Here is a 25,428-nt window from a genome sequence, read left to right as displayed (position 1 = left end):
TGTAGGGCTGACATGCACAGCCGGGCAGACGTGCTGGGCTGCCAGGGCACTGAGATGACTAGCAAGCAGCTCAGAAACAATGGGAGTTAGGACTTTATACCCGTGCGCTCTGGTGACCCCCCCCCCCCCCCCAGCTTCGTTGACAGGTGTACTGAATCCATCCCTGGACACCTGGCGTGTGTTTCTCAAGTAGGATGGAAAGCTGGGAATGCCCCCTCCGTGCCCACCGGTTACCCTAAAGAACAGGCTGTGCACGACCCCCCGACTGACAGGAGCTGGTGTCTTTGGCCTTATCGACTGGCAAGTGTGGACCAGCGCTGCAGTGATTACTCTAAAGACCTGGCAAATCAACAGCTAATCACACTCATGTCAATGTCGGTACTGCCCTGAGTTGAGAAGCACAAGGGGAGGTGATGGGAGAGTTTTACTCCTGACACCCCCCTCCCCCTGCAATCACTCTAAGGCACGTCGACTCCAGCCATGCTTCTCATGGAGCTGAAGTTGCATAATGTAGCTCGACATTGCCCCCACGCTCTCCACAGCGAGGATGCTTCGTCGGATGTCACCGCAGAGGAGAATAAGCAAAGACACAGGCTGGCAGACGCAGAAAGCGGGGGCTTGGGGTGGTCTCACAGCAGGGTGCAGCACTAATGTCTGAAGGACCTTTGCTCTGGACCCAACAGAGCAGGAGTGGGACTCGGCAGGAGGCCTACACCCTCCTGATCTACGGCGCTGAGCAGGCAGCACGGCGAGGCTGGACTCGCTTATTTATAAAATCAAACTGGGAACATTATAAAAATCCTCCAACTGTACCGAGAGCCACTAACATCAGCGTCCAGCTGCTCAGTCAGGGGGTGTGTCCTCAGCTCAGCAGACAGAGCAGCTCATCCATGGTCACAGGCTCATGTCCTCCTCCCGCTCGGGCGCATCTGCTAGCCTCATATTTTGCCACATGAAATCGACGAACATGGAGGCTTGCAAGAGGCGTCCCAGTCTCTGGAAATGACGCTCTGCAAAAAGAGGAAAGGAAAATCAGGGCGAGTTCTCGTCTCTGTCCTGACTCAGGCTGACCGGGGAAGGAGAAGATACTGAGTGGCTCATCTTCGCAGACTTTCAAAAATTATTTTTCAGTGCTGGCACCGGTTGTACCTCCCTAAACTGCGACTCTGGTCCGGCAACATCCTTGGTTTGGCAGGACCATGGACTATTCCTGGACCAGAGATCCCCAGCCAGCATCAGGGAAGCCACGTCAGCCCCAGCTGGCATCCGGCAGCAGAGCTGGAAGTGCACCAGCCCCAGCCGGCACCCGGACAGGTCCCGAGGGTGCCAGACCAGGAAGGTCCAACCTGTAATAAGAGGCCAGGAAGCAATTATTCCTTCCACAGAGCATCTTCATAGGAAGAAGGAAGGACCAATGGCCCAGTTCAGCTGGCAACACTGTACTGTTGTCTACACGCTCTGGGTGCAAGGTGCTGCTCAGAGACCTTGGACCCAGGGCCTGGCTGAGATCAAACGCCACATGCTGGTACTGGGAGAGGTGCCCCAGGACCAGCTCTGGATGGCTGAGCCGCTCAGGCAGACAGCCCTGCCAACATTTTAGCCCTGCTGAGATGCCGTCTCCTTCGTAACTCACCGGTGTAGGGCAGGAGGGATTCCACCGCTGATTTAATCCCCTCGTACTGCAGGAGACACTCGGGCGCTTCATGCGTCAGGAGGGTTTCGAGGATAGCCTGAGCCTCGTGGCAGTTTCGAGAATTCGTGTTCCACGTCACAGAGAACTTCAACACTGACTCTGCGGAGAAAAGCCAGTCGCTCGGGGCGGGTACAGGTCACTCGCCGGCTCGAGAGCGACATCACCTCACCAGAGATGCCAGCTCAGAGGGGATCTGTCAGGCCAGGGCAGGCCAGGGCAGGCCAGCTCCATGCATGACCGAGTGACAAACTTTGGGGGCCACAGTGACTGTAGCTAAAGTCCCTTGCGGGGTCAGTGACGTCAGAGGTTGATTGTGAAGAACTGATCAGTAATGTAGGGAAGCGGCCTTATGGACAGAGGGATGCAAATCCCTGGTTCTGCTCCGGACCCAACCCGGGCAAGTTACTTACACTCCTAAGTGCCTCCATTTCCCCAACTGTAAAATAGGGCAGGATGCAGCCACCCCCTCGGGCGTGGGGATGGAAAACGCTCCCAATGTGCAAAGGGTCGTTGTGTGGCCACAGACCAGCCTGCAGCAGGCTCGGTTCTACGTCACGGCTGACCCTTGAACTGACAGGATAACCCCGAGCCCTCTTCGGGCTTGGTGAGGGTGGGATTCAGTGATGAAGAGTGAACATAAGGCAGATTCTAGGCCTTCTAAAACAGGCTCCTAATCAAAAACACTCTTACGCTGTATGAGCAATAGCGCAACCGACCTTTCTGATCCTGCCGCAGTCTGAGGAGGTTCTTTTTCAAGTTCTCTTTCCCATCCGTTTCCTTAAGGATGGCTAACGGGGAAAGGGAAGAGACAGGAAAGAACGGTTCAATTAATTGCTAGAAAATAAAAAAAGTTAAAATCAAAAGCCACATTTTGGAAGTAAAACGTATCCCAGAATTTGGGATATGCAGCAGGTGTGCAATGCTACGTCTTAAGGGGTCGCTGACTTCTTGTCAAGAGGAGGGAGCTTTAGCCTTGGTGTAATTTAAAAGGCTTAAGGGCAAGTCAGTAGCTGAAAGAGACTTAATTCAATAGCCTGGAGGGAAGATGATGCAAGAAACTAATTCTCATATTTAATTAGTCAAGTCTCACCCCTGCTTTTCCAGACAACTCACCTTCCCAGGATGCTAAGATAAACAGCCATTGAAAGAGACGTTTCTCTGCACTACGCTGAGTGAGAATGACTGGTGTTGGGAAGGTTGCTAGAGTTACGCCTATTACAAATGAAGTGTATGCTGTTCTCCTCTCATCACACCCGGCCTATTTACAGGCAGGGCTGGTAACACCATCAGTTATTAAGGTTGCCTGATGCTTCCCATTATAAGACTCCATTTTTGGCAGCTTATAACTTTGCCAAATTTTTATCATTTGGGCTGACATTTTCCATGCTGGATGACTGCCGACCCAAGTTGAACGTTGGGGGAAAGTTTCAGCCACGTCAGTCAGCTGTTGCCAAGAACGGGACTAGGGAAAGAAAGATGCACTGTTTTGTGCATGTTAAATTCTGACAACCCTTTATCAGAGATGCTTTAGCGCAACGGTTTTCCAACTTTTTCTCGTGACCCAGTTGAAGAAAATTGTTGTCTCCCGTACTTCTGCTAGTGCCGCGCTGCCTTCAGAGCCGGGCATGTGGCCATCTAGTTCTGAAGGCAGCACAGAAATAAGCGTGGCAACACCGTGACACACCTAACAATAACTGTGTGACCCTCCCCAATCCTCTTTTCAACCAGGACCCCCTGTACGAGAAATGCTGGTTGGCCCTGAGAAAACTGAGTAGTACAAGGTACACAAGACCAGATTTCACAGAGCACAGATTTCACGGTTTGTGACGTGTTTTTCACGGCTGTGATTTTTGTAGGGCCCTACTCATCACCAATGAACCCCCCCTCCCCACAAACGTTAGGCCTAGTTTCTCTGCCAAACTCTAAGCCTGGATGTGACCTCAGGGAACACCTGCTCAGCAACCTGAGCTGGGGTGCTGTGAAGAGCTGTTTGTGGAGTAATTGCCATGAGCCATTTTTAAATGCTGCAAGGTAACAATTAACCTGAGTCATGAGTCTGGTTTCAGGCTGTTGGCTGTAGTGACAAAAGCTGCCCTGTATGCTAACTCAAAGGCCCGCTGCTCTTGGACAATCAGCCACTGTGCATGACGCTCAGAGAAGCCACCGAGGTCTGCACAGCGCAGTGTTTAACATCCGCCATGCTCGGACCTCTCCTGACACGTGCGTGTGCTGAGATCAGAGGGAACAGTTGCTGGTGGGCACAATGCAGTGGAGCATTGGTGATTGCCAATCGGAAAATGGAGGTGGGCTTCATACCCTGCTGTTCTCACTTAGCTTGCTCCCGGACTCCAGGTTTCTGTCTGTCACCTGACAGCAGGGCACGATTTGGAATATACCAGGAAGCAAACTGCCGGACAGTGGACACCTACCTTTGATCACGGTCAGCACTGTGTGTGGCCGATCCAAAGAGATTGCCAGCCCTAACGCTTTCAGGTATTTTTTCTCATGGAGCAGGTTGGAAAGCTCTTGGTCTCTGTAACGCAGTCAGGAAGAAGAGGCTGTCAGAGGTTCATTTGCTTGAGAGAACAAAACATTCTGCAGCAAATTCACTAGTAACAATGCATACAGATCCAGTGCCAAGAAGTTTTTCAAAGCAGGCTTGTCCATGCCCTTAGCGTGTTGATAATTAGCCTGGCATTATGGTGAAGGGTTTCCTGAGTTACTCTGTGTTTGGCTGACACAGATGAAAAAGAATGAGGAGTAAGTTTTGGGGGTCTGACTTGGCCTCTCTCAGCAGTACAGAACCCTGACGTTCATGGACTTCCAAGTTAATGGTCTTCCAAGTTAATGGTTATTATACGAAGACAATGGGAAGCCAAAGTAACCTACAGCAGTAGAGAGAGAGAGACTAAGAGATATTACGGGACAGACACACAGAAAATTTGCTGACCGAATAAGGAGGAATGGGAAGGCTTTAGAGCAGTTTCACGAGGCTGGCACGCGGTAAAGCAGACAATGCATTCTCCAAAGTATTGTCAGGGCTACTCACTTCATAATCTGCTCCTCTTGCTTAGCTTGCTCCTCTTCCAGTTCAATTTCAGTGACATCCTTTAACAGATCACAACAGCTGCTGTCAATCCCGCTGAGACGGCGTTTGATTTCCTGCCTGTCATTTCAGCAGGAGCCTGCATTCCCCAGAAAGATCTTTATGGGGGTGTCAAATGCGGAATGTAGCTGCTCCCCAAATTATCCGCAGCACCACGGACCAAGCCCTTCCAAGCCATTGTTGGCGCTCACAATATATTGGCAGGCTGCCCCGGGCATTTCCTGCCCCTGCCTTTCAAGAGACGTGTCCAGTGCTGTTCTGGAGCCTCAGAATCAGTCTCTGCGTATCCCCATTTTACAGATGGGGAGGATGAGGAGAGCAGAAGGCAGGCAGCCTGGTTCCCAGTCCTGGACTCTGACCACTAGACCTCACTTCCCCCCCATTCTTAAAGCAAAGTGAAGGAGGACCATGTCCAATACCTTCCACAGGATGATGCAGGAATCGCTGGATGCTGTCACGACCAGGTCATCCTGTTTGTTACAGTGGAGACCCCACACTTTATCTTCGTGACCGTCTAACGTTTTCACACACTCGTTGGTTTTAATCGTCCAAAGTTTCAAGAGCCCGTCTGAACCGCTTTTGGCAAGGGGAAAGAGAAACCAACCATAAACCCCTGGATTGAAACAGACACTAGACCCACAGTGTCCAACATGCTCACCATTAGCCAACATATGTGGCTATTTGGCTGGTTGAGTGTGGCTAGTTGGCTCACAAAATTATTGACATTTGCAGAGTAACATGGCTAGTTTGCTAGAGCAGTAGCTGCTACAGGGGCTTCTGCTTCAGAAGTGCTAGGACCGTGGTGATCAATCTCGCTCTGCTCTCCTATCAGAAGAGAGCGCTTGGTGAAAGCGGCAGTATCTCACAGCGTCTCAGGAATCTGCCACATTAAAGCTCATTTCAAACTAAACCAAAGGACGCTGCGAACACCCCCTTATTGTATTCTTTCTAATTTGGCAAGTCACGTGGCAGTACCGAGGCACTCAGCATCTGAATGTATGTACCCTCTCTGCACCCCTGGGAGGCAAGGCAGTGCTGTTATACCCATTGTAGAGATAGGGAGCTGAGGTACAGAGTACGTGATCTGCCCAAGGACACACAGGAAGTTGGTAGCAGAGGCAAGAACCAAACTGGTGTCTCCCAAGCCCCAGGTTAGCATGTTAGCTCCTGAACTAGGGATGTTAAATTGTGTTTAATCAACTAATTGACTAGTTGATGCAATTTCCATCGGTTAGTCGATAAGGGGGGAAACTGCAGAGCCACAGTGGGGTTAGCTCCTGGCCCTTGGACCTAACACCGCTGCAGCTCTGCCTTTTAGATGTATTAAGAGCTGCTACAGTCTTCATATATTTAAAAGGCTGAAGCAAAGTGGGTGGGAGGCCAGGCGTGAGCTGGAACAGCTGAGTCCCGTCTTGCACCCAGTCCCCTGCTACACCTCTACGTCCCCTGCCCCCTGTGGAGACAGAGCTGGGGGGGGGGGACCGGCTTTTAAGCCGGCTCCTCCCAGCACTGGCTCCTGCTCCCCCCCCACATCCCTATGCTGAACCATCTTTCCTCTCTGAACTGAAACTTTTAAACCGCAACTTACATCTTCCTGCTTATGCAATTCATTGGCTCTCTCCACTGCACTCTGCGTGGATGGGGCGAAGGTCATTCATTCGGGTTTTATTTCTGTTTATAGCCAGAAAAGGCAGAACCTCCTTTCCTGCAGGGTTCTGCCTCCGTTCCCTTTGGCTGATGGATTCTTGCTCTGCCAGCTACGATAGGTGAAACTCCCCAGCTACAGGGTATCGCTCCCACTCCAGCAGGTTGGGGGGACGCGACACTGGGGCAGGGCGGCACAGGTGTTAGACTGGAGGACAGGTAGAAGCAGACCCGTCACTGCAGACAGCTCAGCGGAAACCCAGCATTTCCCATCAGCAAGGGGGCAAACTTAGTCTGCTTCTGGGAAAGGGGGACAGTCAGGGGGCCTGGTGCTGACCCCTCTGGTTGCTAGCTTGAGGACATTCTGGGCCTAATCCAGTGCCCAGGTAAACAGGCCCCTCCCACCACCGACTTCAGTGGAGCGCCACCTGCTTACTCCAGAGCCGAATGTGCCCCCCTCTCTCGCCAGAGTCCCATCTGCCAAGCCCACCTCTCAGCCTGGGAAAGGGGATTTGCAAATCAACAACCACCTCCCGCTCAAGCCTCTGCTCTCCAGTTCACGGCCCTGGCCCAGCCTCGCCCAGGGAAAGGCCATACCTCGTAAGCAGCTGTGTCCCGCGGCTCACAAAAGCCATCTTCAGCACTGAGGCATCGTGGCCTTCAAAAGTCTGGCGGGGGGGAGGAGAGCACAAAAAGTAACAATATTAAGAGTCACCCTTGCGGTGAAACGCATGTCTGCTAGGCCAGAGCATGGGGGAGACCCTGCTGTGCGGTTTGGGGCTACGTGACGGTTTGAAATGGCACCTTCTTTCAAGAGAACTAAAGCTGCTAGAGAAAGCTCCAGGCAGGTAGGTCATATCCCTGGCAAGGTGCAGGGTAGGGGAGAGCCGGGGGAAGGAAGGACGCATCCCAGGGCTACTTTTTAAAAGCGTGCACCTGCGATCCAAGGTTAAATCCCGCACAGCACGACGGACATTTACATTAACTGGATCTGTCAGCGGCTGAAAAGTTGATTTGCCCGCTTAATGTGTCTTGCAAACATTAAGATACAAGTGAGATCTCATCCCTGCGGAATAGTCACAGGCGGATGGTGGCACTGGGGCTGCTAAGTGATCTAAAAGTAGGAACACACAACAAGGCAGCTGCAATGTAGGGTCTACCTCCTCCTCAGAATAAGGAGACCGACCGAAATGAGGTCTCTGTTGAAGACCCAGAGTCAAACTGCTCTATTCTATGCCTATGTCCTTCAAGGTCCTGGCTGTGTCCTGTCAATCCAGCTTTCTTTCCAAGGATGGACTACAACCACCCCCTGCAACCAGCCCACATTGCTCCTGGGCTAGCCAGAGAAGGAAGGAGGCAACAAGAGTCCTGCTACGGAGTTTCCTGTCTGTGCACATCTCAGGTCCCGATGGAGAACAAATTCAGGCCTGAACAACTTTTCCCTTCTGATGGCTCCATTTCCACTAGTCTGACCAAGCCAGGTCTCTTTGGAGCAGCCCTGGAAAACCTCTGCCACCTTCAAGCATTTGCAGAGGATCCAGGAGTTTGAATTCCCATTACCTTCAAACAGCTGAAGTCATGAAGACCCCACAGCTTCACGGTGCCATCTGCGGAGGAGGTGGCCAGGACCTGATCCACGGGAGAAAACTGCACGCACCAGATCCCACGCTTGTGTCCCGAGAAGACGCCCATCAGAGAGCAATCAGGGCAGGACCACAGCTTGGCCGTGCGGTCCTGCGAGCCGGTGGCGATCAGTTTGTCATTTGGAGACACTGCCACACTGTTTATATCCTAGAGAAAGTCACACAAAAGGAGCAAAGCAGTGAAATTCTTTAGCCCAGGGCTGAGGAGAGAGATACATGTTCTGGCTAAGCTCATTCTGAGACCTCAAGATTCATTGTTCCTGGGACTCTCTCTCTTTTACAGCTAGCACACTTGGCATGCTCTATTCTGTTACAGCTCAACTAGAAACTAAATAAAACATCTTCCCATGAAGTGATCTCTCCAGGATATAAAAATGTTTCCTTTTGGGCAGCTGTTCTATGCTTTTAGATAGGTGCCCCCAAGTCAAGCCCCGCTATCTCCATCAGTCTCATACAGGCACCTGTTTCTCGTACTGATCTGAGATTCAAAGAGGACAACTAAAATATGGGAACGAAAGCCACAGAGAAAGAGGGGGGGAGGGGGAGAAAAAAACATGCTCTGTCTTGGGAAATGATTTATGTGGAGAAAGAAACAAATAGCTTCAGGGGGATTTCTCTGGCCTCCACTTCACAAATAAATCGCTGATTTTCCTTGTCTGATATTAGTGGAAATTATTTCATCAGTCACGTTGTCCGTAATGCACAGAACCCTGAACCAGGCCTGGCTCAAGAGAGAGATCTTGGAGTCATTGTGGATAGTTCTCTGAAAACCTTCACTCAATGTGCCGCAGCAGTCAAAAAAAGCAAACAGAGTATTAGGAATCATTAAAAAAGGGACAGAGAATATCTTATTGCCTCGATAAATCCATGGCCCACATCTTGAATAGTGCATGAAGATATGGTCACCTCATCTCAAGAAAGATCTTAACATTGGAAAAAGTTCAGAAAAAAAGGCAACAAAAATTATTAGGAATTATGAAGAGAGATTCAAAAGACTGGAACTTTTCAGCTTAGAAAAAGAGGAGACTAAGGAGGGCTAGGAGAGAGGTCTATAAAATCATGACTGGCATGGAGAAAGAGAATAAGGAAAAGTTATTTACTTGTTCCCATAACACAAGAACTAGGGGTCCCCAAATGAAATGAATAAGTAGCAGGGTTTAAAACAAACTTAAGGAAGTATTTCTTCATGCAACGCACAGTCAACCTGTGGAACTCCTTGCCAGGGGATGTTGTGAAGGCCGGGACTTTAACAGGGTTCAAAAAAAAGCTAGATAAACGCATGGAGGTTAGATCCATCAATGGCTACTAGCCAGGATGGTGATCACTTGACAATTCCCTGTTCTGTTCACTCCCTCTGGGGCACCTGGCATTGGCCACTGTCAGATGACAGGACACTGGGCTGGATGGACCGTTGGTCTGACCTAATATGGCCGTTCTGATGTGCTTCTTAGGCTGCCGAAGGCACTCAGAACACAGAGCGCAAGAACTGCCTCATCTTCCAGAGAGAAAAACTTTTCAAGCCCGCTGACATTTTACCTTGTCGTGACCCCTCTCAGTCACGTGGGCATGGAGTGTTTCAGGGCTGGCGATCAAGCCTGCTTTTGCTTTGGCAGTGAGGGACTCTGGGAGATTCCAGACTTTGATCGTACAGTCTTGGCTGCTGGTGACTACAAAGCTCTCTTTCATTCTGGAAGCAGGAGCGGGGAGAGAGATATGAAGAGGAAAAATGTCAAATGCAATAAAGCAAACCCACCACTTCACCTGCACAGAGAAGGGGGCTTTTCTGTCACCAGCCTCATCCTGCACACTCAGCTGGGATTTCAAACAGCTGCCTGTCTCGGGATTTTGAAAAGTTTTAGTTCATTTCACTTGAACCCTGACGACAGCCCCCAGTACAGGCACCGGGACGCCTCTGGCCCAAGATCATCTAATACACTGCAGCTTTCCAATACGAAAACTGAACTGCAAAACGGAGTGAACGTGAAGAAAGGAGAAGACCTGGAGAGATGTCCTAACAAGTTGTATTCTCTCTGCCGTCCCAATCCGTCCCTCTCTGATTCACTGCAACGTAATCCAGAGCCATATGGACCAAGGTTCCTAGAGCTTTTTGTTCTGCACGGACTTGAGCCAGGTGGACACAGAGGAGACGCGCAAACACAAGAGTTGGGGGTGGTAAGGCAACAGGGTGGGACAAAAATGTCTCTTTCAACATTATAGCTACATCTAGACTGCAAGCCTCTTTTGAAAGATACTGTCGAAAAAAAAGAGCGTCTAGACGACAACCAGTACTTTCGAAAAAGCAAACCGCTTTTTCGAAAGACAGCACCCAGGCAGTCTGGATGCTCTCTTTCGAAAAACAGGGGTTCTTCCTCATAAAACGAGATTTTCTGCAGTAAAAAAGCTGCCGCGTTCTTTCGATTTACTTTCGAAAGAACGTGGCTGACATCTAGATGCAGGTACAGATTTTTCGAAAAAAGGCCCCCTTTTCTCAAAAAAATCCCTGTAGTCTAGACACATCCTACTAGAAGATCGACCCAGCGTTGCTTGGGTCCTTAATTTAAAAAAGAAAAAAGTCCAGGCTTCATGTGAATCATGGCTCTGGGGTGGGGTTGAGGAGGAGGGGTTCAGGCTGCCCCAGGCAGAGAGGACAACCCCAGCCCTCTCTCCCCACAACAGCTTGGGGTCAAAGGAGAAGCGCCTCCCCATGGCCGCTGCAGCTCCTGCAGGCACAGTTGGGGGAAAGGTGCAGGTCTCCCAGCTGAGGCAGGTCCAGGTTCATTGGCCTCCTGTGTGCCCCAACCAGAGTGAGGAATGCAGCAAACTGCGCGCTTCCTCCTCACTCCCAGACAATAGGGAACAGTCAGCAATGTCTCCGTATGAATGGGGGAGAAGGAGGGGAGGAAAAGAGGCACTTCAGCTCCACCACTCTCCCAAGTGCCCCGAGCCCCGGGGGCAGGTAGGGGGGCGGTGGAAGGGTCAGGACTGGGGAAGTCCCGAACCGGGAAGGAAGGGGGCGGACAGGGCCAGCCTGCCAGTGACTGTCTATTTTCTGTATGGTTTGATGAGAAGCACAACCAACCCATTCCAGGCACATCCCATTGTCCTGGCCCCACCAAACCCTGACCTTGCTTTAAGTTTGGAGAAGAGGCAGCTGCCTCCCGCATGTGGTGCTCCCAGCTCTTACCGGTTAGGAGGTGTTCTTGAACGGACAAACTCTCAACTACGTAGTAGACCAGTCAACGTGCTCACCCTGATTGGCCTGCGACACCGCAGCAGATTGGCTTACACAGACTGTGGTTTCATCCCTGTGGACAGTAACCACACACAAGAGGAAAGATGCCTCCGTTACCTTGAGCAAGAGAGCGCGCCCACGCCATGGGCATGACCCAATCCCTCGGCCACGCAGGTCACCTCGCCTGCTTTATCCATCCGCCAAACCCGGAGGCTTCTGTCCTGCAAGAGGAAAGAGGCTATAGTTTGCTGACAAGTGAACCGATTAGCATTCCAACAGCTAATGCATGTGGTAGTATCTATGCCTGGAGTCACTGCACGATCATCGCCTGGTACAGACAGACGGGGGTAGCTGTGCAAGGAGGGATTCCAGCTTAGCAGCCCAAGCAACAAACCCTCCCTCTCTAGGATTCTGTGCATAAGAGGTTACTTACACTCACCCTCCTGTGCTTACAAATCTTGGAAGAGCATCCCCAGCCTCCCTAGCAACCAGTTCTGGTGCTCAGCTTTTCTTAGAGTTAGGAAATTGTCTTAAGAACATAACATGAAAACATAAGAAGGGCCAGACTGGGTCAGACCAAAGTCCACCTAGCCCAATGTCTGCCAACAGTGGCCAATACCAGTTGCCCCAGAGGGAGGGAACGCAACTGGTAATCTTCATGCGATCCCTCCCCTGTCACCCATTTCTAGACAAAGAGAAGCTAGGGACACCATTCCTACCCATTTGGGCTAATAGCCATTGATGGACTTAACTTCCATGTACCTATCTAGCTCTTTTTTGAACCCTGTTCAAGTCCTAGCCTTCACCACATCCTCTGGCAAGGAGTTCCACAGGTTGACGGTGCACTGAGTGAAGAAAAACTTCCTTTAGTTTGTTTTCAACCTGCTGCCTATTAATTTCATTTGGTGACCCCTAGTTCTTATATTGTGGGAATATGTAAATAACTTTTCCCACACCACTCATGATTTTATAGACCTCTATCATATCCCCGCTTAGTCACCTCTTTTCTAAGCTGAAAAGTCCCAGTCTTTTTAATCTCTCTTCATACGGCACCTGTTCCAAACCCCTCATCATTTTTGTTGTCCTTTTCTGAACCTTTTCCAATGGCAGTGTATCTTTTTTGAGATGAGGCAACTACATCTGTATGCAGGATTCAAGATGTGGGCGTACCATGTTTTATATAGAGGGTGAAGCCTTATTCTATAGTATTCTCTAATATTCAACCTAAAGCTCCTTCCCTACAAACTAAGCTAGACAAATTCATTTAAATGGAAGGCGAAAATGTACGTGAGTTGCTTTATTTTTTGAGCCTGCTGGGACAGCCTGCCACTTGTCTCTGAACATCTAGGCTACATACTGCTCCAGCCACCTTTGCAGCATTGAACAGCTCCGAGCTCACATGCTGGAGAGACACTCTTACTAAGAACGGCACAACTAGGAAGATTTTAGGAAGATAAAACAGCTGGAAGTTCCTGTTGGGCCAGTGTAATAAAACCAGCCCATATAAGAACACTGTTTTTGAAGGACAATAGTAAAAATTGATAGGAATAAGGACATAGGGCTTCAAAGGAGTTTAACAACTTTGTGTCAGAGGTAGGACGGACAGAAGTTCCCCTCAGTACAAAGGCCCTTTCCAAAATTGATGAGGAGCAAGAAAACTGCCCACAACAATAAAAATCACTGTAAGCATCCAGGGACAGAATTATCATCTTACCTTAGCACAGCTGGCAAACATCAAGCCCTTCCTGAAGACGTCCAAGGCAAGAACCGTTTCTGAAAGGAAAGACGGCAGCAATTAATTGTTTGTAACGCTGTAGAACTTAAAAGCCCTAGACATGGACCAAAATCCTTTTGTGCAAGGCAAGGTTCAAAGAGAACAAAAAAATTAGTTGAAGTAATATTCCCTCTAATCTTTTCCAGTCACGTGCAGAATAAATTTGTTATGTGCACTGAGGCGTGTGTGGATGTGCACCACCAGGAGAAACACAAACCTAGCTGGGGGCGCTCTGCTACTCAGTGGTGTGGCCTTGGAATCTCTCCTGAGCGGCTGCCCGCGCACCCAGCTGACAGGGAACCCAGACTGTAAGCTCTTCAGAGCCGGGTCAAATATAAAACCCGAGACAGCAGACATACGCAGACAGGTGGGGCAGCACGGGAACATTGGCAATACCAGTCAGCATGTTTCGCAGCAGTCCCAGCACCCCGCCAGGGCAACCGCTGCCAAGATGCTGTGATGGGCGTGCAACAAAAGGGGCGTTCTAGGAAGGGCTCTGAAGGACAAGGAGCGTGGTGGATGTTTATCGGCGCACCTCCCACACACGAGAGGCATCGGCGCCATGTTTTATTTAGACAACAGGAACGCATGGAGTAATGCAGCACCCACTGCCCCATGGGGGAGGGAAGCTGTGTGGGGCTTAAAACCACACCCGTACGTTGTGGGCTCTGCCGTTTGCTGGTAAGGCATGGCTAAGTTTGCAGACCTGGGGGGTTTAACCAAAGTGCCCTAACACTCAGCGTTGGCCATTGCTCCCCACCTCCTAGCTAGAACATCAGGGGATTCCAGAGCTGGCAAAAGATGCTAAGCCAGCAACCCTGGACAATAAAGGCGTCTCTTTATGCAAAACGGGGACAGCAGCAGGAGCGTCCATGCCCACCCCTGCAGAGCCCACGACGCCCTCCTGCTCCAGAGACCTAGAGCGGCCTGCACACAGACGAGTCGTGGGAGGAGAGAAGCCAGTTCCCGGGGATAGCCACACAGACCCCTCCCTGCCCACCACAGAGCCGCTAGACCCCTGCGCACCTGTGTGGCCGTACAGGATCTGGCAGTGCGACGTTGCCAGCTCAAACACTTTCAACTGAGGGCTGTTAGTAGCCACCACAATGTGAGAGTCAGCCAGGCCCAGGAACCGCACATCCAGAACCTCATCGTTGTAACCTGCAAACTGAAGGCAACGGAACAGCTTAATGGGCAAGAAACATGCTGGCGAGAGACGCCAAATGACAGACACCATGGCCGGTGGCACTGCACTGATGTGCATTCCTGTTGATCTTTCGCTTGATGCCATGCTTAAAAGCCATCCGCCATAGCACAGTCTCCATTAAACACACAGGCCTTGTCTACGATAAAAGGAAGATCGCTCCTCCTGCAATCCATCTTCCGGAGTTCAATTTAGCAAGTCTAGTTAAGACTCCCTAAATCAAATTCAGAGGCCCCACCACCTCTTGCCGGTGTTGAGTACTCCTCCTTTTGCTCCTGTCAGCCTCCCTCTGTGGGGAAGCTGCCAAGCTCTGCTTAAGGGAAGCTGACTCCAGCTACATATTCTACACAGCTGGAATTGTGTGCCTTAAACTGAGCTGCCAGGTCTACTGTAGACGTGGCTGTAGATATTTAAGGACGTGGAGCATTCCTTGATGATCTGCCCCTCACTGCCTTTTTGTCTGTTTTGTGTCTTTAAGAAGAAATAGCTGCTTATGCCAGGTCTTGGGTTCCTCCTGCCTGGGCTCCAACCCAGTGCAATGCAAAGCTCCCCCAAAGAAACCTGCACTCTGCGCATTGGAAATGGATCTGAGTAGCAAGGAGAAAAGGGCAGCAACAGCTGGGGGAAAAGGCCATTGGACACACTGTCCCAGGCATGGGTGGGGAAGAGAAGGGCTGGGTGGGGAAGAGAAGGGGCAATGCGGCTTGTACGCGGTACCTGCTTTCTGAGTTGAAGTGTCTGGGCGTCGTAGAAGAGGATATTATGCTCAGCTGTCACAGCCGCGATCTCATTTTTCTCCGGCACGAGCATGCAATGTGTCAGACTGCGCACGCTGCCCCCTTCTTCCTCCTCGGTGTCCACCCGTCGGTAGGGCACAATCTGGGTGTACACGCAAGCAGCTGTGGCAGCTTCCCATATGCGCAGGATCCCTAATGCACAGGATGCACAGTGTTACCCACACAATATGTTCAGAAAGGTCCTTGGAGGCGTATCTGTTTAAACTCCAGCCTTGACTTTAGGAGACAGCTGGACTGGGTGAGCCAAGGGTGTGATTTAAACTGATTGGCTGTGAAAGCCTGACTTGACCCTCTGACTTTGATCTAAGCCAGACTTATTTCAGGTTAGCTAAAATTGATTAGGAACAGATGAAAGCGAGACTAAAGCAAGCCACTGCAATTGAAGTGTCCACAGAGGGGTTTGCATTGGTTTAAAAGTCAATTTCATTTAAATCGGTGCAGTTCTCATGTCAATGTAACTCTGAAGACAGAAAGGCTACGTCTACACTGCAAGGTTTTTGCGCAAAAACTTGTGGAACGTCCACACCTCAAATGCGCTTTTGCGCAAGGAAATCAACAGGAAAACAGCAGAACAGAAGGCTTTTTCCATCTTAGGAAAACCTCCTTTTACGAGGCATAACTCCCTTGTGCGCAAGAGTTCTTGTGCAAAAAAGCAAGTGTGAACGCTCCAGAGGGGTTTCTTGTGCAAGAACATTCTCAGAATGGCCATCAGAGCTTTCTTGTGCAAGAGCATCCATGCAGTGTGGACACTCTCTTGCGCAAAAGCACATTGCTTTGGCGGTGTGCTTTGAGGTGTGGACATGCTCTTGAGCAAGAAGCCTGCAATGTAGATGTAGCCAAAGTGTTTTCTAAATTAACTCTGGACCAGTGGGGTTCTGCAAAGTGAAAATAAAGGTTCCGCGAGAAAATTCCATTGCAATAACATTTTATTATTTAAAAAAAAATTAATATTGAAGCATTGATGAATTTTATTGAAAATAATTTTAATTTGTGTTTGCTGCGATAAGTGTCCCTGTGTAATGCCAGCTTCGCCAGAGAGTGGGGATATCACCACTAGTCAGCGCTGCACAGTTAGTGATACGATCGCCTGTTATATACCACCGTAAATCCCCGTACTCACTCTCAGACAGCGTGGATCGTGTGGGTGACGGAATACGAATAGACTAGCACCACGTCGAACAAAGTTTATTATTATCCTTACTTATTTGGGGTCTACTTTTTCAGCTCCATACATAAGACTGTTATTAAGGGTTCCGCAAAATTCTTTCAAGTTTAAAAGGGTTCCGTGGACAAATAAAATTGGGAAACACTGCTCTAGACCATGCAACCTGAGCAGGCTTTCATCCTCCACTCGCCATCCTGGCACTGGGGACTTTAATAGCTGAGCAGGGATGGGGAAGAGGGAAAGCGTAGTTTTAAATATTTCAAGTGGCAGAACAGGCTCACTGAACTGGACCTGGCTTTCAGATAGGGCCGGTGCTAACCAACTGGCGGCCCTGGGCGACTGCCTGGCTCACCTGTAGGGTTGCCAGATGGCTTTAAAAAAAAAAAAAAAAACACTTGACAAAAATGTGTCAGGGAGTAACCAGGGAAACCTGGGGGGAGGATTCAGGAGGTCGGGCCAAAATGCAGTCAGAGTCCGCCCCTGAGACCGGCTCTGTCAGCAGCTCCTTGAAAATGGTGGCCCCAGGCGACCACCCAGCTCGCCCGTCCCTAAGATGGGCTCCGTCAACAGACACAGGGCAATGGGAAGGGAGCTGAGCCCTGACAACGGCTGGCCACAAAGTATCGTTTACTCCTTGGAGAGCAATGACAGGACATTCCAGAGGGGTCACTCACCTTTGCTGCCAGCTGTGAGAAAGTGAAGCCCTTGTTTCTTCACACCTACGTGTGAGAAATCTCCACCCTCCGGTAACAATACTGCAGCCTCCACACTCTGCCAGAGACATTGACAAACCATGAGGCTAAATGAAAGGTAAGGAGATTTTAACAGCCCGAGAAACCACTTGGAATCACAAGCAGGTCCTTTTTCTCCTGACTAGAGGTCACACACTGCCAGTGAAGCAATCTCACCTCATATATAGGAACTGTCCTCTTGGCTTCTCTTGTTTTCAGGTCCCATACCATACAGATTTTATCACGACCGGCACTGCAACAAAGGTTATAAAGAAAGTCACTGCCAGCACCTTCTAGGCAAGAATCTCACAGCCAAGTCAGACACGGAGTGTGGCTAGTCAACCTCTCTCTCGGTCAGATGCATGACGAACAAAGCCACATGCGACCCTGTGGGGCAGGGCAGTATTATCTCCAATTTACACTTGGGGACACTGAGGCACATTAAGTAAAACCCAGACCCTCAACCTCTCTCCCCCTTGGAGCCCCAACTGAGCCTCAACGTTCCCTTTCTTCGCTCAAACAGCAAACCCCACGAGGGAGAATCTGAACTGGGCTCTGATAAGCCCATAGCAAGTTTACCTGACAAGCGTGTCCCCATCTGCAGTGAAAGCCAGAGAGGTGACTGCACTGTAGTGGCCGTCGAGAGAGGCGATGCACTTGCTGGATTTCAGGTCCCAGATCCGGATTTTATAGTCCATGGAAGAGGAGAAGAGTTGCAAGCGGGAGATATCAGGATGGAACTCGACAATGCTATTTGGAGAGAGAGAGATCAACGTGATGCAGGCACAAACCAACCAATACGGCAAGAACGTAAACATGTAGCGTTTAACAGACTGTTCTCATTAGCTGAACCGGGTTCAAATGACTGACCTTCTTTGTGGAATCTCATCTCAGTCTGCCCACTGGGAAAATGTACCCTTGGTCTTCACTCTAGGAATGCTCTAAAGAGTGCATACACTATCAATTGGGAGTGTCTCGACTTGAGTTCGTAGAACTCCTTAGCCAGGTCAGCTCTCTCCCTACCTTTCCCTCCCAGGTTGGTGCCTCCTTTCGCATATCCCAAATCAGCCACCGAGAACAGTTTTGGAGTTGCTCAGGACAATGATCTGCATTACCTTTGCCCTGAATACTTTTCTTACTCGGTCATCCCAGGATAACCCTATTGACCAGACTGGGACGGTGCCAAACGAATTAGCAATGATTATAATTATTCAGCAAGATGATCATTGTATTTTGAATACTTCTGTCACCTGAGACTGCAGTATAAACTTCATATGGAACCAGCATGCAGCGATCTCTTTAGCCAACACTGAAATGCTGCCCCCTCTACGCTGGCATGCAGCAGCTGTTTAAAAGTACACACCAACACGTCACAATAATTTAGGCCAGAGAGAAACTTCCTGTGTCCAGCAGAAAGTATGGGAGGGAGACGTCTTTATGAGAGTTGGAATTCAGCCAAGATACCAGGGCTATCATTCTTATGCAATATGCTTTGGCTCTTTCTGGGCACCACAAAGCTCGCTATTATCAAGCGGAGGACTGCATCAGCGGCCTGCTGGTGACTTAGCTTTTATGTACTAGAATTGCAGCATGGGGAGCTTCTCCCTGCTCTCTTCAAATGCTGAGCAGCCAAAAGCCTTGAGCGAGCTTGCCATGCTAACAGAATTGGGACCACAAATCCAGGACCTCAAGTCATTGCTCCTTATTTCAGACAGAACACCTGGGTGGAATGTCAGTGTTTTGGTAAAATGATCTCTGCTAGTTTCCCTAATGGAAAAGGGAGGGTAAGAGGATTTTCTCCTGACTTACTGTACAACCCCTGAAGATCCTTTCAGGTTATGCGTGCAATACTGTTTGACAACATCCCAGATCTTAATGGTGCTGTCACAGCCACCTACACGAAGAAAGGACATGAAAGAATTAACCAAAATGGACAACACAGCAGAGCTGGGACACTAGTTTCACAGGTTACAACAGCAGAAGAGGGAAAATGGGAGAGAACAGCTGGTCACAACAACCACCAGGCAGGTTCCCAAAGATACTGCACGTTACATTTTCAGAGGGCTTTGTAAGTATTAACTCCCCGATCTTCACCACAGACAGGTACAGTTACTGTCCATACTCAGACTTGAGGACCAATGTTTACTCTAAACTTTCTCATTCACATGCAGATTTTTTCCATCCATGTGTGGAAGATTTGTTATGTGCACCAAGGCATGTGTGACTACGCACCACCAATAGAAACACAAAACCTAGCTGTGGGCACTTTGCTAATCAGCTGGGTGACATCTGAATCTCTTCTGAGCGGCTGCACAAGCGCACAGCCTACAGAGAACCCCGATGAAGACACCTTGAGACACAGAAAAGTTAAAAGACTTGCTCAACCTCTCTCCTCCCCCCACCAGAAAGTCAGTTTCTCAGCTGGATTTTCTGGTTTCCAGATCTGTGCTCAGGCCATTAAACAAGCTGCCTCTAAGTACACCTGACAACAGGTAGAATGTTCAACTAATCTTTTTTACTTATTGCAATAAGACGCTAGTTTGCACCAGGAGAGTCTTGAGAGGCTCTCAAGTTTCTGACTTCATTCAAACAGCAGGGGTTGCTGTCTAACATCACAGAACCTGGGCCATTTCATCACCAAAACAGACTCCCCCATCTTGTGACACCGAAGTCAGACTGTACCTGTGGCCAACAAGGTGGAAGTGGAGTCAAAGACCATGGTGGCCACTGGTGCCGTGTGTGTTGCTTTCCATGTACGTCTACACTTGTTCTCTCTCCATTCCCACTGCTTTAGCAGCAACGCCCGGCTTCCCGTCACAAGAATCTAACAGAAACACGCAACAGGGGAAAAGAAGAAAATACAGAGATAAGTTAGCCTGTAAGTACAGTCACATGCTGTGTGATGCATTATGTATCCTGTACATTGTGAAATTTAGAAAACCCAGAGACTGACAAAAGCCAGGAAACTTCAGCTACCAAAACAAGCTAACTCTGAAACTAATTTATTTCCCAGCATTTTTTTTTAATAACCAAAGCCATATAAATAACACTCATAAAAGTGTAAGTATGTCACAATGCACTGGGCTGTGATACAATAAACAGGTAAAAGTCCCTCCCTCTCCCCCTTCCCCCGCTGCATACATTTAGAAGCAACTGCTAGTCTTTCAGATGCAGGCGTTACAGATAACAGCAAACAGCTAATAAAGGCCCTGTTGTAATAACTGGAAAATCCTACTAGAAATTAAATGTTAGGAGAAAAATTAGACCATCACCCTTTGCGAGTGCAGGACGATTCTATGCAGCATATTCTCTAGTGCTGACATATTTTTATTTTTGGGACCTATTAAAGTGGGATGGAAAATAAGGAACCTAAAGTAACGTGTCACATACCTCATCATCAGGGCTAAGAACAAATGATGTAATATCCTCTAGATCATCCTAGAAATAGAAGAGACAGTGAAATCAGCTGTGCAATACTTTTAAATACTGCACCATTCTAGTCTCTTTGCAGGTTTTATATTGCTTACACATGCTACATTGGACACCAGCCAATGGGAGCGGAGAGACTGTGCGGGGGGCCTGGGCGGTGTGCAAAGCCTCCCCCCAGATGCATGGTGCCGAGAGCCACATGGAGCAGCCAGCCCTTTTGAGAGGCCTGGGGCTGCTGGCAAGTAGGGAGCCTGCCTGAGTCTCCTGCTGGATGGCTGGCTGGAAGCCACCTAGGTAAGCGTCTCCTGGCCAGAGCCTGCATGTGGTACTCCACCCCACCTCCTCCTGCCCCAGGTTACCACCCAAACCCTCGGCTCCCCCCCATTCCAGGTCACACCTCCCTTCCAAACTCTGCACACACACCCCTTACACTCCTCCCCCAGGCCAGAAACCTCACCTGCACGCATACCCTTCCAAGGCCCTGCCCCCCAACACCCTGCCCCGGTCACAACACCCTCCCCTTCACTCAAACTCCTTCAGGCCCCACCCCCTCTCCTGCACCCCAGTGCCCTAACCCAAGCTCCCCTCTGCACCCAACCTCCATCCCAGACCCCACACTCCCTAGAAAAGTGTGACCCTTCACCACTTAGCAAAATCTTGGTGTGCCCCACCCCCCATCAAAAATTATTGCCCACCCCTGGTTCACAGGCAAGTTTCCTACTCTGACCAGGAGGTTCTCGTGCTTACTATTTCTCTGCAGCCTACCAGGAGGCATGTCCACAAGCACATCCCACCACCACATTGCACGAGGGCCTGGCGTTAGAGACGAAATCCAGTTTCCCACGATAAACAAGCACCTATGAACCACCATGCTGGGCCAGACATATACTCCATCTAGCTCAGTGGCCAGGCCTCAGAGTGGAATGAGGCAGGAAGGTCTGAGTGATCCATCCTGTCATTCAGTCCCAGTTTCCTGCAGGTTTAGGGACATGTGGAGGATGTGGCTGTGTCCTCGACCATTTTGGCTAATAGCCATTGATGGACCTATTCTCCATCAGCTTATCTAATGCTTTCTTGAACCCAGTTATACTGTTGGCCTTCACAGCATCCCTTGAGCATTGCATGAAGTAATACTCTCCTTTGTTGGTTTTCAATCCGCTGGCCTATTAGTTTTGCCTGGGAAGCCTTGGTTCTTGTGTTATGTGAAGGAGGCAAATAACCCTTCCCTATTCACTTCCTCTATCCAGTCATGATTTTATAGATCTCTACCATATCCTCCCCTTAGGCATCTCTTTTCTAAGCTCAACAGTCCCAGGGTTCCCCCCACCCCTCTCTCCTCATATAGAAGCTGTTCCCCACCCCTGAGCATTTTCGTTGCCCTTCTCTGCACCTTTTCCAGTTCCAATATATCTTTTTTGGGATAGAGACTGGTCCTGCATGCAGTAGTCAAGGTGTAGCAGGGATTTACATCGTGGACCATGACTATACTAGTCCCACTTGGATGCATAGAAAAGGGAAAAAAACCCTGCATGTAGTACAAAAGTACAGGGAAAAAAACATTTTCTTTCATTCCATGTGCAGACCAAGCTTGTTCATGGAAACTCAGAATTGCTTCTTTGCACTACTGAAAAAAGGTCCTCTTCTAGACCAAGGCACAAAACTGTTTTAGCAGCTACTTCCAGACCTAGCCAAAACTAAACTTTGTAAATGTTTTCAAATCTCCCTGTAGCCGGGGCATAGCAAATAAATATTGTATCTGTCTGGATTCAGACACCTCTCTCAGACTTTCCTCTCAATAGATTTAGATGAAAGCCCCAGCAGTAAAGGTAAAACATTGTCTTTGAAAGTCATTTAAAAATATCAAATTCAATACATCACATTAATAGGAAAAAAGTTAATCTAGAAAACTTGTTAGTTGAATTTTGTAGCATCTCACCTGTTCGATGCTGTGAACGAGGGCTCCTGTTGCTATGTCCATTACATTTAGTTTTGTCCCACAGGGACAAAACATGTGTTTTCCATCTTGGCTTATCTGAAAAAAAAAATCCCCGAAAAAGTCAATGGCAACAAAAAGAGCGGATGTGTTTTTACGCATTAGTACCAACATATCGTTATTTACTTTCCACTCCTAAGATTTCAGTAAAAGACTCTGGGGTTTTGTATTACCTGAATTTTTCCTCCTTTGTAGAATGGTTCAATTTTCCTAGACACAGCATAGCTAAAAGGGGAAAAAGGAACACAAATTGAGGAAGAGTTAAAATAGACTAATTTGTTTACTCCATTTGCATTACCAGCACTTTAAAGTGATTTTTCAAATATAGGAACATATATATATATATATACACACACGTCTAACCAAATTTAAACCTACTAGAAAATTGTAGTTAAAATAAATAATCAGAAAATAAAAAAGGACCAAGACTTTCTGTGTATAAAAAGAAATGGATTACCTGAGTCATATAACAACTTAAATTACAGCAAAATGCTTCTATTTAACAGCTCAAATCTATTCCTGTAACACATTTTCCTGTATGAATCCCCGCTTCCTGTACGAATACCTGCTTGTGAAGACAAAGGACTCCAACAACTAACTACTCTGTATTACCCAGAACTATTTTATTGTTGTGTACAGGGACTAGTGCCGGTTGACAGTTCAAAAAGAGATACATTATCCCACTGAAAGCATCAGAGGCTGACACAGCAAACATGCCGCATTGCGAGAGAACTGTGATCACCTGTGATGTTGCAATGTAAACAGTAGCCCAAGCATAAAACCTGCTCACTCCCCGTTACCACGGGAATGATAATAAACATTGGTAAAAACCTGTAGAATGTAACAGATGGTAAGTTCCTGTCTAAAGTGGGTTTGACAAATCCTACAGTTCTCTACAGTACGGGATCGTTCTGTATTAAACCTATCCAACTTTTCATTAGGGAGCTGAGACCAACGTGCCAGATGTAAAACCCTCACTCCCAATGGGTATTATTTAATAGCTACTAGGAGGTAGCACTTGGAAGGAAGGGAGGGAGCAGAACCATGAGACAGCTGTGGTTCAGGGAAAAGCAACTGGTATCTGCCTAACTTGATAGGCTACTTGTGTCACAGAAACTAGGCTTGTTCCATCTGCACAACAGCAGAGACACTGCCTTCCCGGCAGGCAGCACATGCCACAGCACTCAATATCACCAGAACAATATTCGAGCTCCCACTGTGATGGCACAAACATGTCCCTTCTTAATGGGACAACACAGACAAAACACACTCCCCCCATGCCACCCCTCAAACACTTTCTGAACCTCTGAGCTACAAAGGATCCCTACTGGCCCTTTCGGCCCCCTGCCCACATCCTATCCTCCAGGAACCCTATAGCTCTCTGTGGGGCTCTCAGCACCCAGTCCCTTTGGCTTCTGAGGTCTCTGTCACGAAGTGTGGGGGAGTCACTAAGTTCTGAATCCCCATCTGCAGCCAGATGTAACTCTCGGCCAGCAGGTAGACTAGAAGGTTCACAGGGATACAGCATAGAACAGACTGGTAAGCACAGGAACCAGGAGCAGCCTGTATGATCCATCTTGGGGAGAGGGGCACCCAGAGCCTGGGCCCCTCCTAAGCCAAACGAGACCCACTCACGCACCCAGCAACTGGTCCCAGCCCTGCAGGCAGCCCCACCTCCTCTCGTGTCCAGCTTCCCAGGCAAAAAGGTGCCACCTGGTTGCTCCCCCCGCCTAGGTGCAGGTTACAAGAGAGCCGGCACTATCGTTGTGTTGGTGCTAAGATGGGGCAGCCTCCCCCTCAGTGAGAGTCACCCCCAAAACCCCCATCCCCAGCGGGGCACCGGTGCAGTGCCCAGGGAAACTGAGGCACACACACAGGGTGGCTACAGACCAGAAGGAATCGTGTGCAACAGAACAAAGCGAACAGAGTGAACAGCAACCCCCCTTCGCCACTGCCTCTCAGCCCCCCCAGCTCCTCCAGCCTCTCAGCCCCCCCCTTCGCCACTGCCTCTCAGCCCCCCCAGCTCCTCCAGCCTCTCAGCCCCCCCAGCTCCTCCAGCCTCTCAGCCCCCCCCCCTTCGCCACTGCCTCTCAGCCCCCCCTTCGCCACCACCTCTCAACCCCCCCCAGCCTCTCAGCCCCCCCTTCGCCACCGCCTCTCAGCCCCCCCAGCTCCTCCAGCCTCTCAGCCCCCCCCTTCGCCACCGCCTCTCAGCCCCCCCAGCTCCTCCAGCCTCTCAGCCCCCCCCTTCGCCACTGCCTCTCAGCCCCCCCAGCTCCTCCAGCCTCTCAGCCCCCCCCTTCGCCACCGCCTCTCAGCCCCCCCCAGCTCCTCCGGCCTCTCAGCCCCCCCAGCTCCTCCAGCCTCTCAGCCCCCCCCTTCGCCACCGCCTCTCAGCCCCCCCCAGCTCCTCCGGCCTCTCAGCCCCCCCAGCTCCTCCAGCCTCTCAGCCCCCCCCTTCGCCACCGCCTCTCAGCCTCCCCCAGCTCCTCCGGCCTCTCAGCCCCCCCCTTCGCCACCGCCTCTCAGCCTCCCCCAGCTCCTCCGGCCTCTCAGCCCCCCCTTCGCCACCGCCTCTCAGCCTCCCCCAGCTCCTCCGGCCTCTCAGCCCCCCCCTTCGCCACCGCCTCTCAGCCCCCCCCCAGCCCCTCCGGCCTCTCAGCCCCCCCCCCGCTCACTTGGACTTGAAGCGCAGGGCGGCGCTACCGGCGCGGGGGGCCGCCATGTTTCCGCGGCGCGGGGAGCACGCACGTGCGGTTCCGGCGCCGGAAGCCCAGGGCGGAGAACGCCTCACTTCCGGCGCTCCTGCATGACGTCACGCCCTCCCGGCCGCCATACTTAGTACGGGCGGGGCGCCGGCACAGACCCCCCCCCCCCCCCATCTTAAGAGAGGGCGGCGCGTGCCGGGGGCCGCGCTCTGCGCTGCGCTGCAGCCGCCGCCTCTGGGGCGGAACGAGGCCGCAGCCCCGCGTCGGGAGGGGGGAGGGGCAGCTGGAATATCATCCCCCCCCCCCCCC

At 50.2% G+C, this 25,428-nt stretch overlaps 1 protein-coding gene across 1 annotated transcript; it reads right to left on the bottom strand.

Moving 5' to 3' along the window:
• Positions 1-754: 754 nt before the first annotated feature.
• Positions 755-25,227, bottom strand: TBL3 (transducin beta like 3). Its single transcript, XM_075899832.1, has 22 exons — positions 25,090-25,227; positions 22,585-22,636; positions 22,355-22,450; positions 20,380-20,427; positions 19,672-19,813; positions 18,799-18,883; positions 17,569-17,739; positions 17,167-17,242; positions 16,933-17,029; positions 15,014-15,225; positions 14,119-14,260; positions 13,033-13,091; positions 11,436-11,539; positions 9,623-9,773; positions 8,004-8,234; positions 7,041-7,111; positions 5,219-5,375; positions 4,743-4,801; positions 4,123-4,226; positions 2,410-2,481; positions 1,634-1,792; positions 755-1,010 (listed from the first exon to the last, which is right to left on the bottom strand). Exons 1-22 carry the CDS (start codon positions 25,134-25,136, stop codon positions 895-897), a joined length of 2,451 nt encoding a protein of 816 aa, XP_075755947.1. The 5' UTR covers positions 25,137-25,227; the 3' UTR covers positions 755-894.
• Positions 25,228-25,428: the final 201 nt, after the last annotated feature.

Source organism: Pelodiscus sinensis, chromosome 16 (genome assembly GCF_049634645.1).
Source record: "Pelodiscus sinensis isolate JC-2024 chromosome 16, ASM4963464v1, whole genome shotgun sequence".
NCBI lineage: Eukaryota > Metazoa > Chordata > Testudines > Trionychidae > Pelodiscus > Pelodiscus sinensis.
The sequence above is the reverse complement of the archived record's forward strand: the minus strand, read 5'-3'. Positions and strand labels throughout refer to the sequence as shown.

Excerpts from the sequence above, each read along its gene's own strand:
- TBL3 (XM_075899832.1), bottom strand. The coding sequence starts at position 25,136 with ATGGCGGCCCCCCGCGCCGGTAGCGCCGCCCTGCGCTTCAAGTCCAA. Across the intron at positions 18,884-19,671 it reads TTCCACCTTGTTGGCCACAG|GTGGCTGTGACAGCACCATT; the intron begins GTACAGTCTGAC and ends TTCTTCGTGTAG. Across the intron at positions 5,376-7,040 it reads GGGACACAGCTGCTTACGAG|CGGTTCAGACGGGCTCTTGA; the intron begins GTATGGCCTTTC and ends CCTTGCCAAAAG.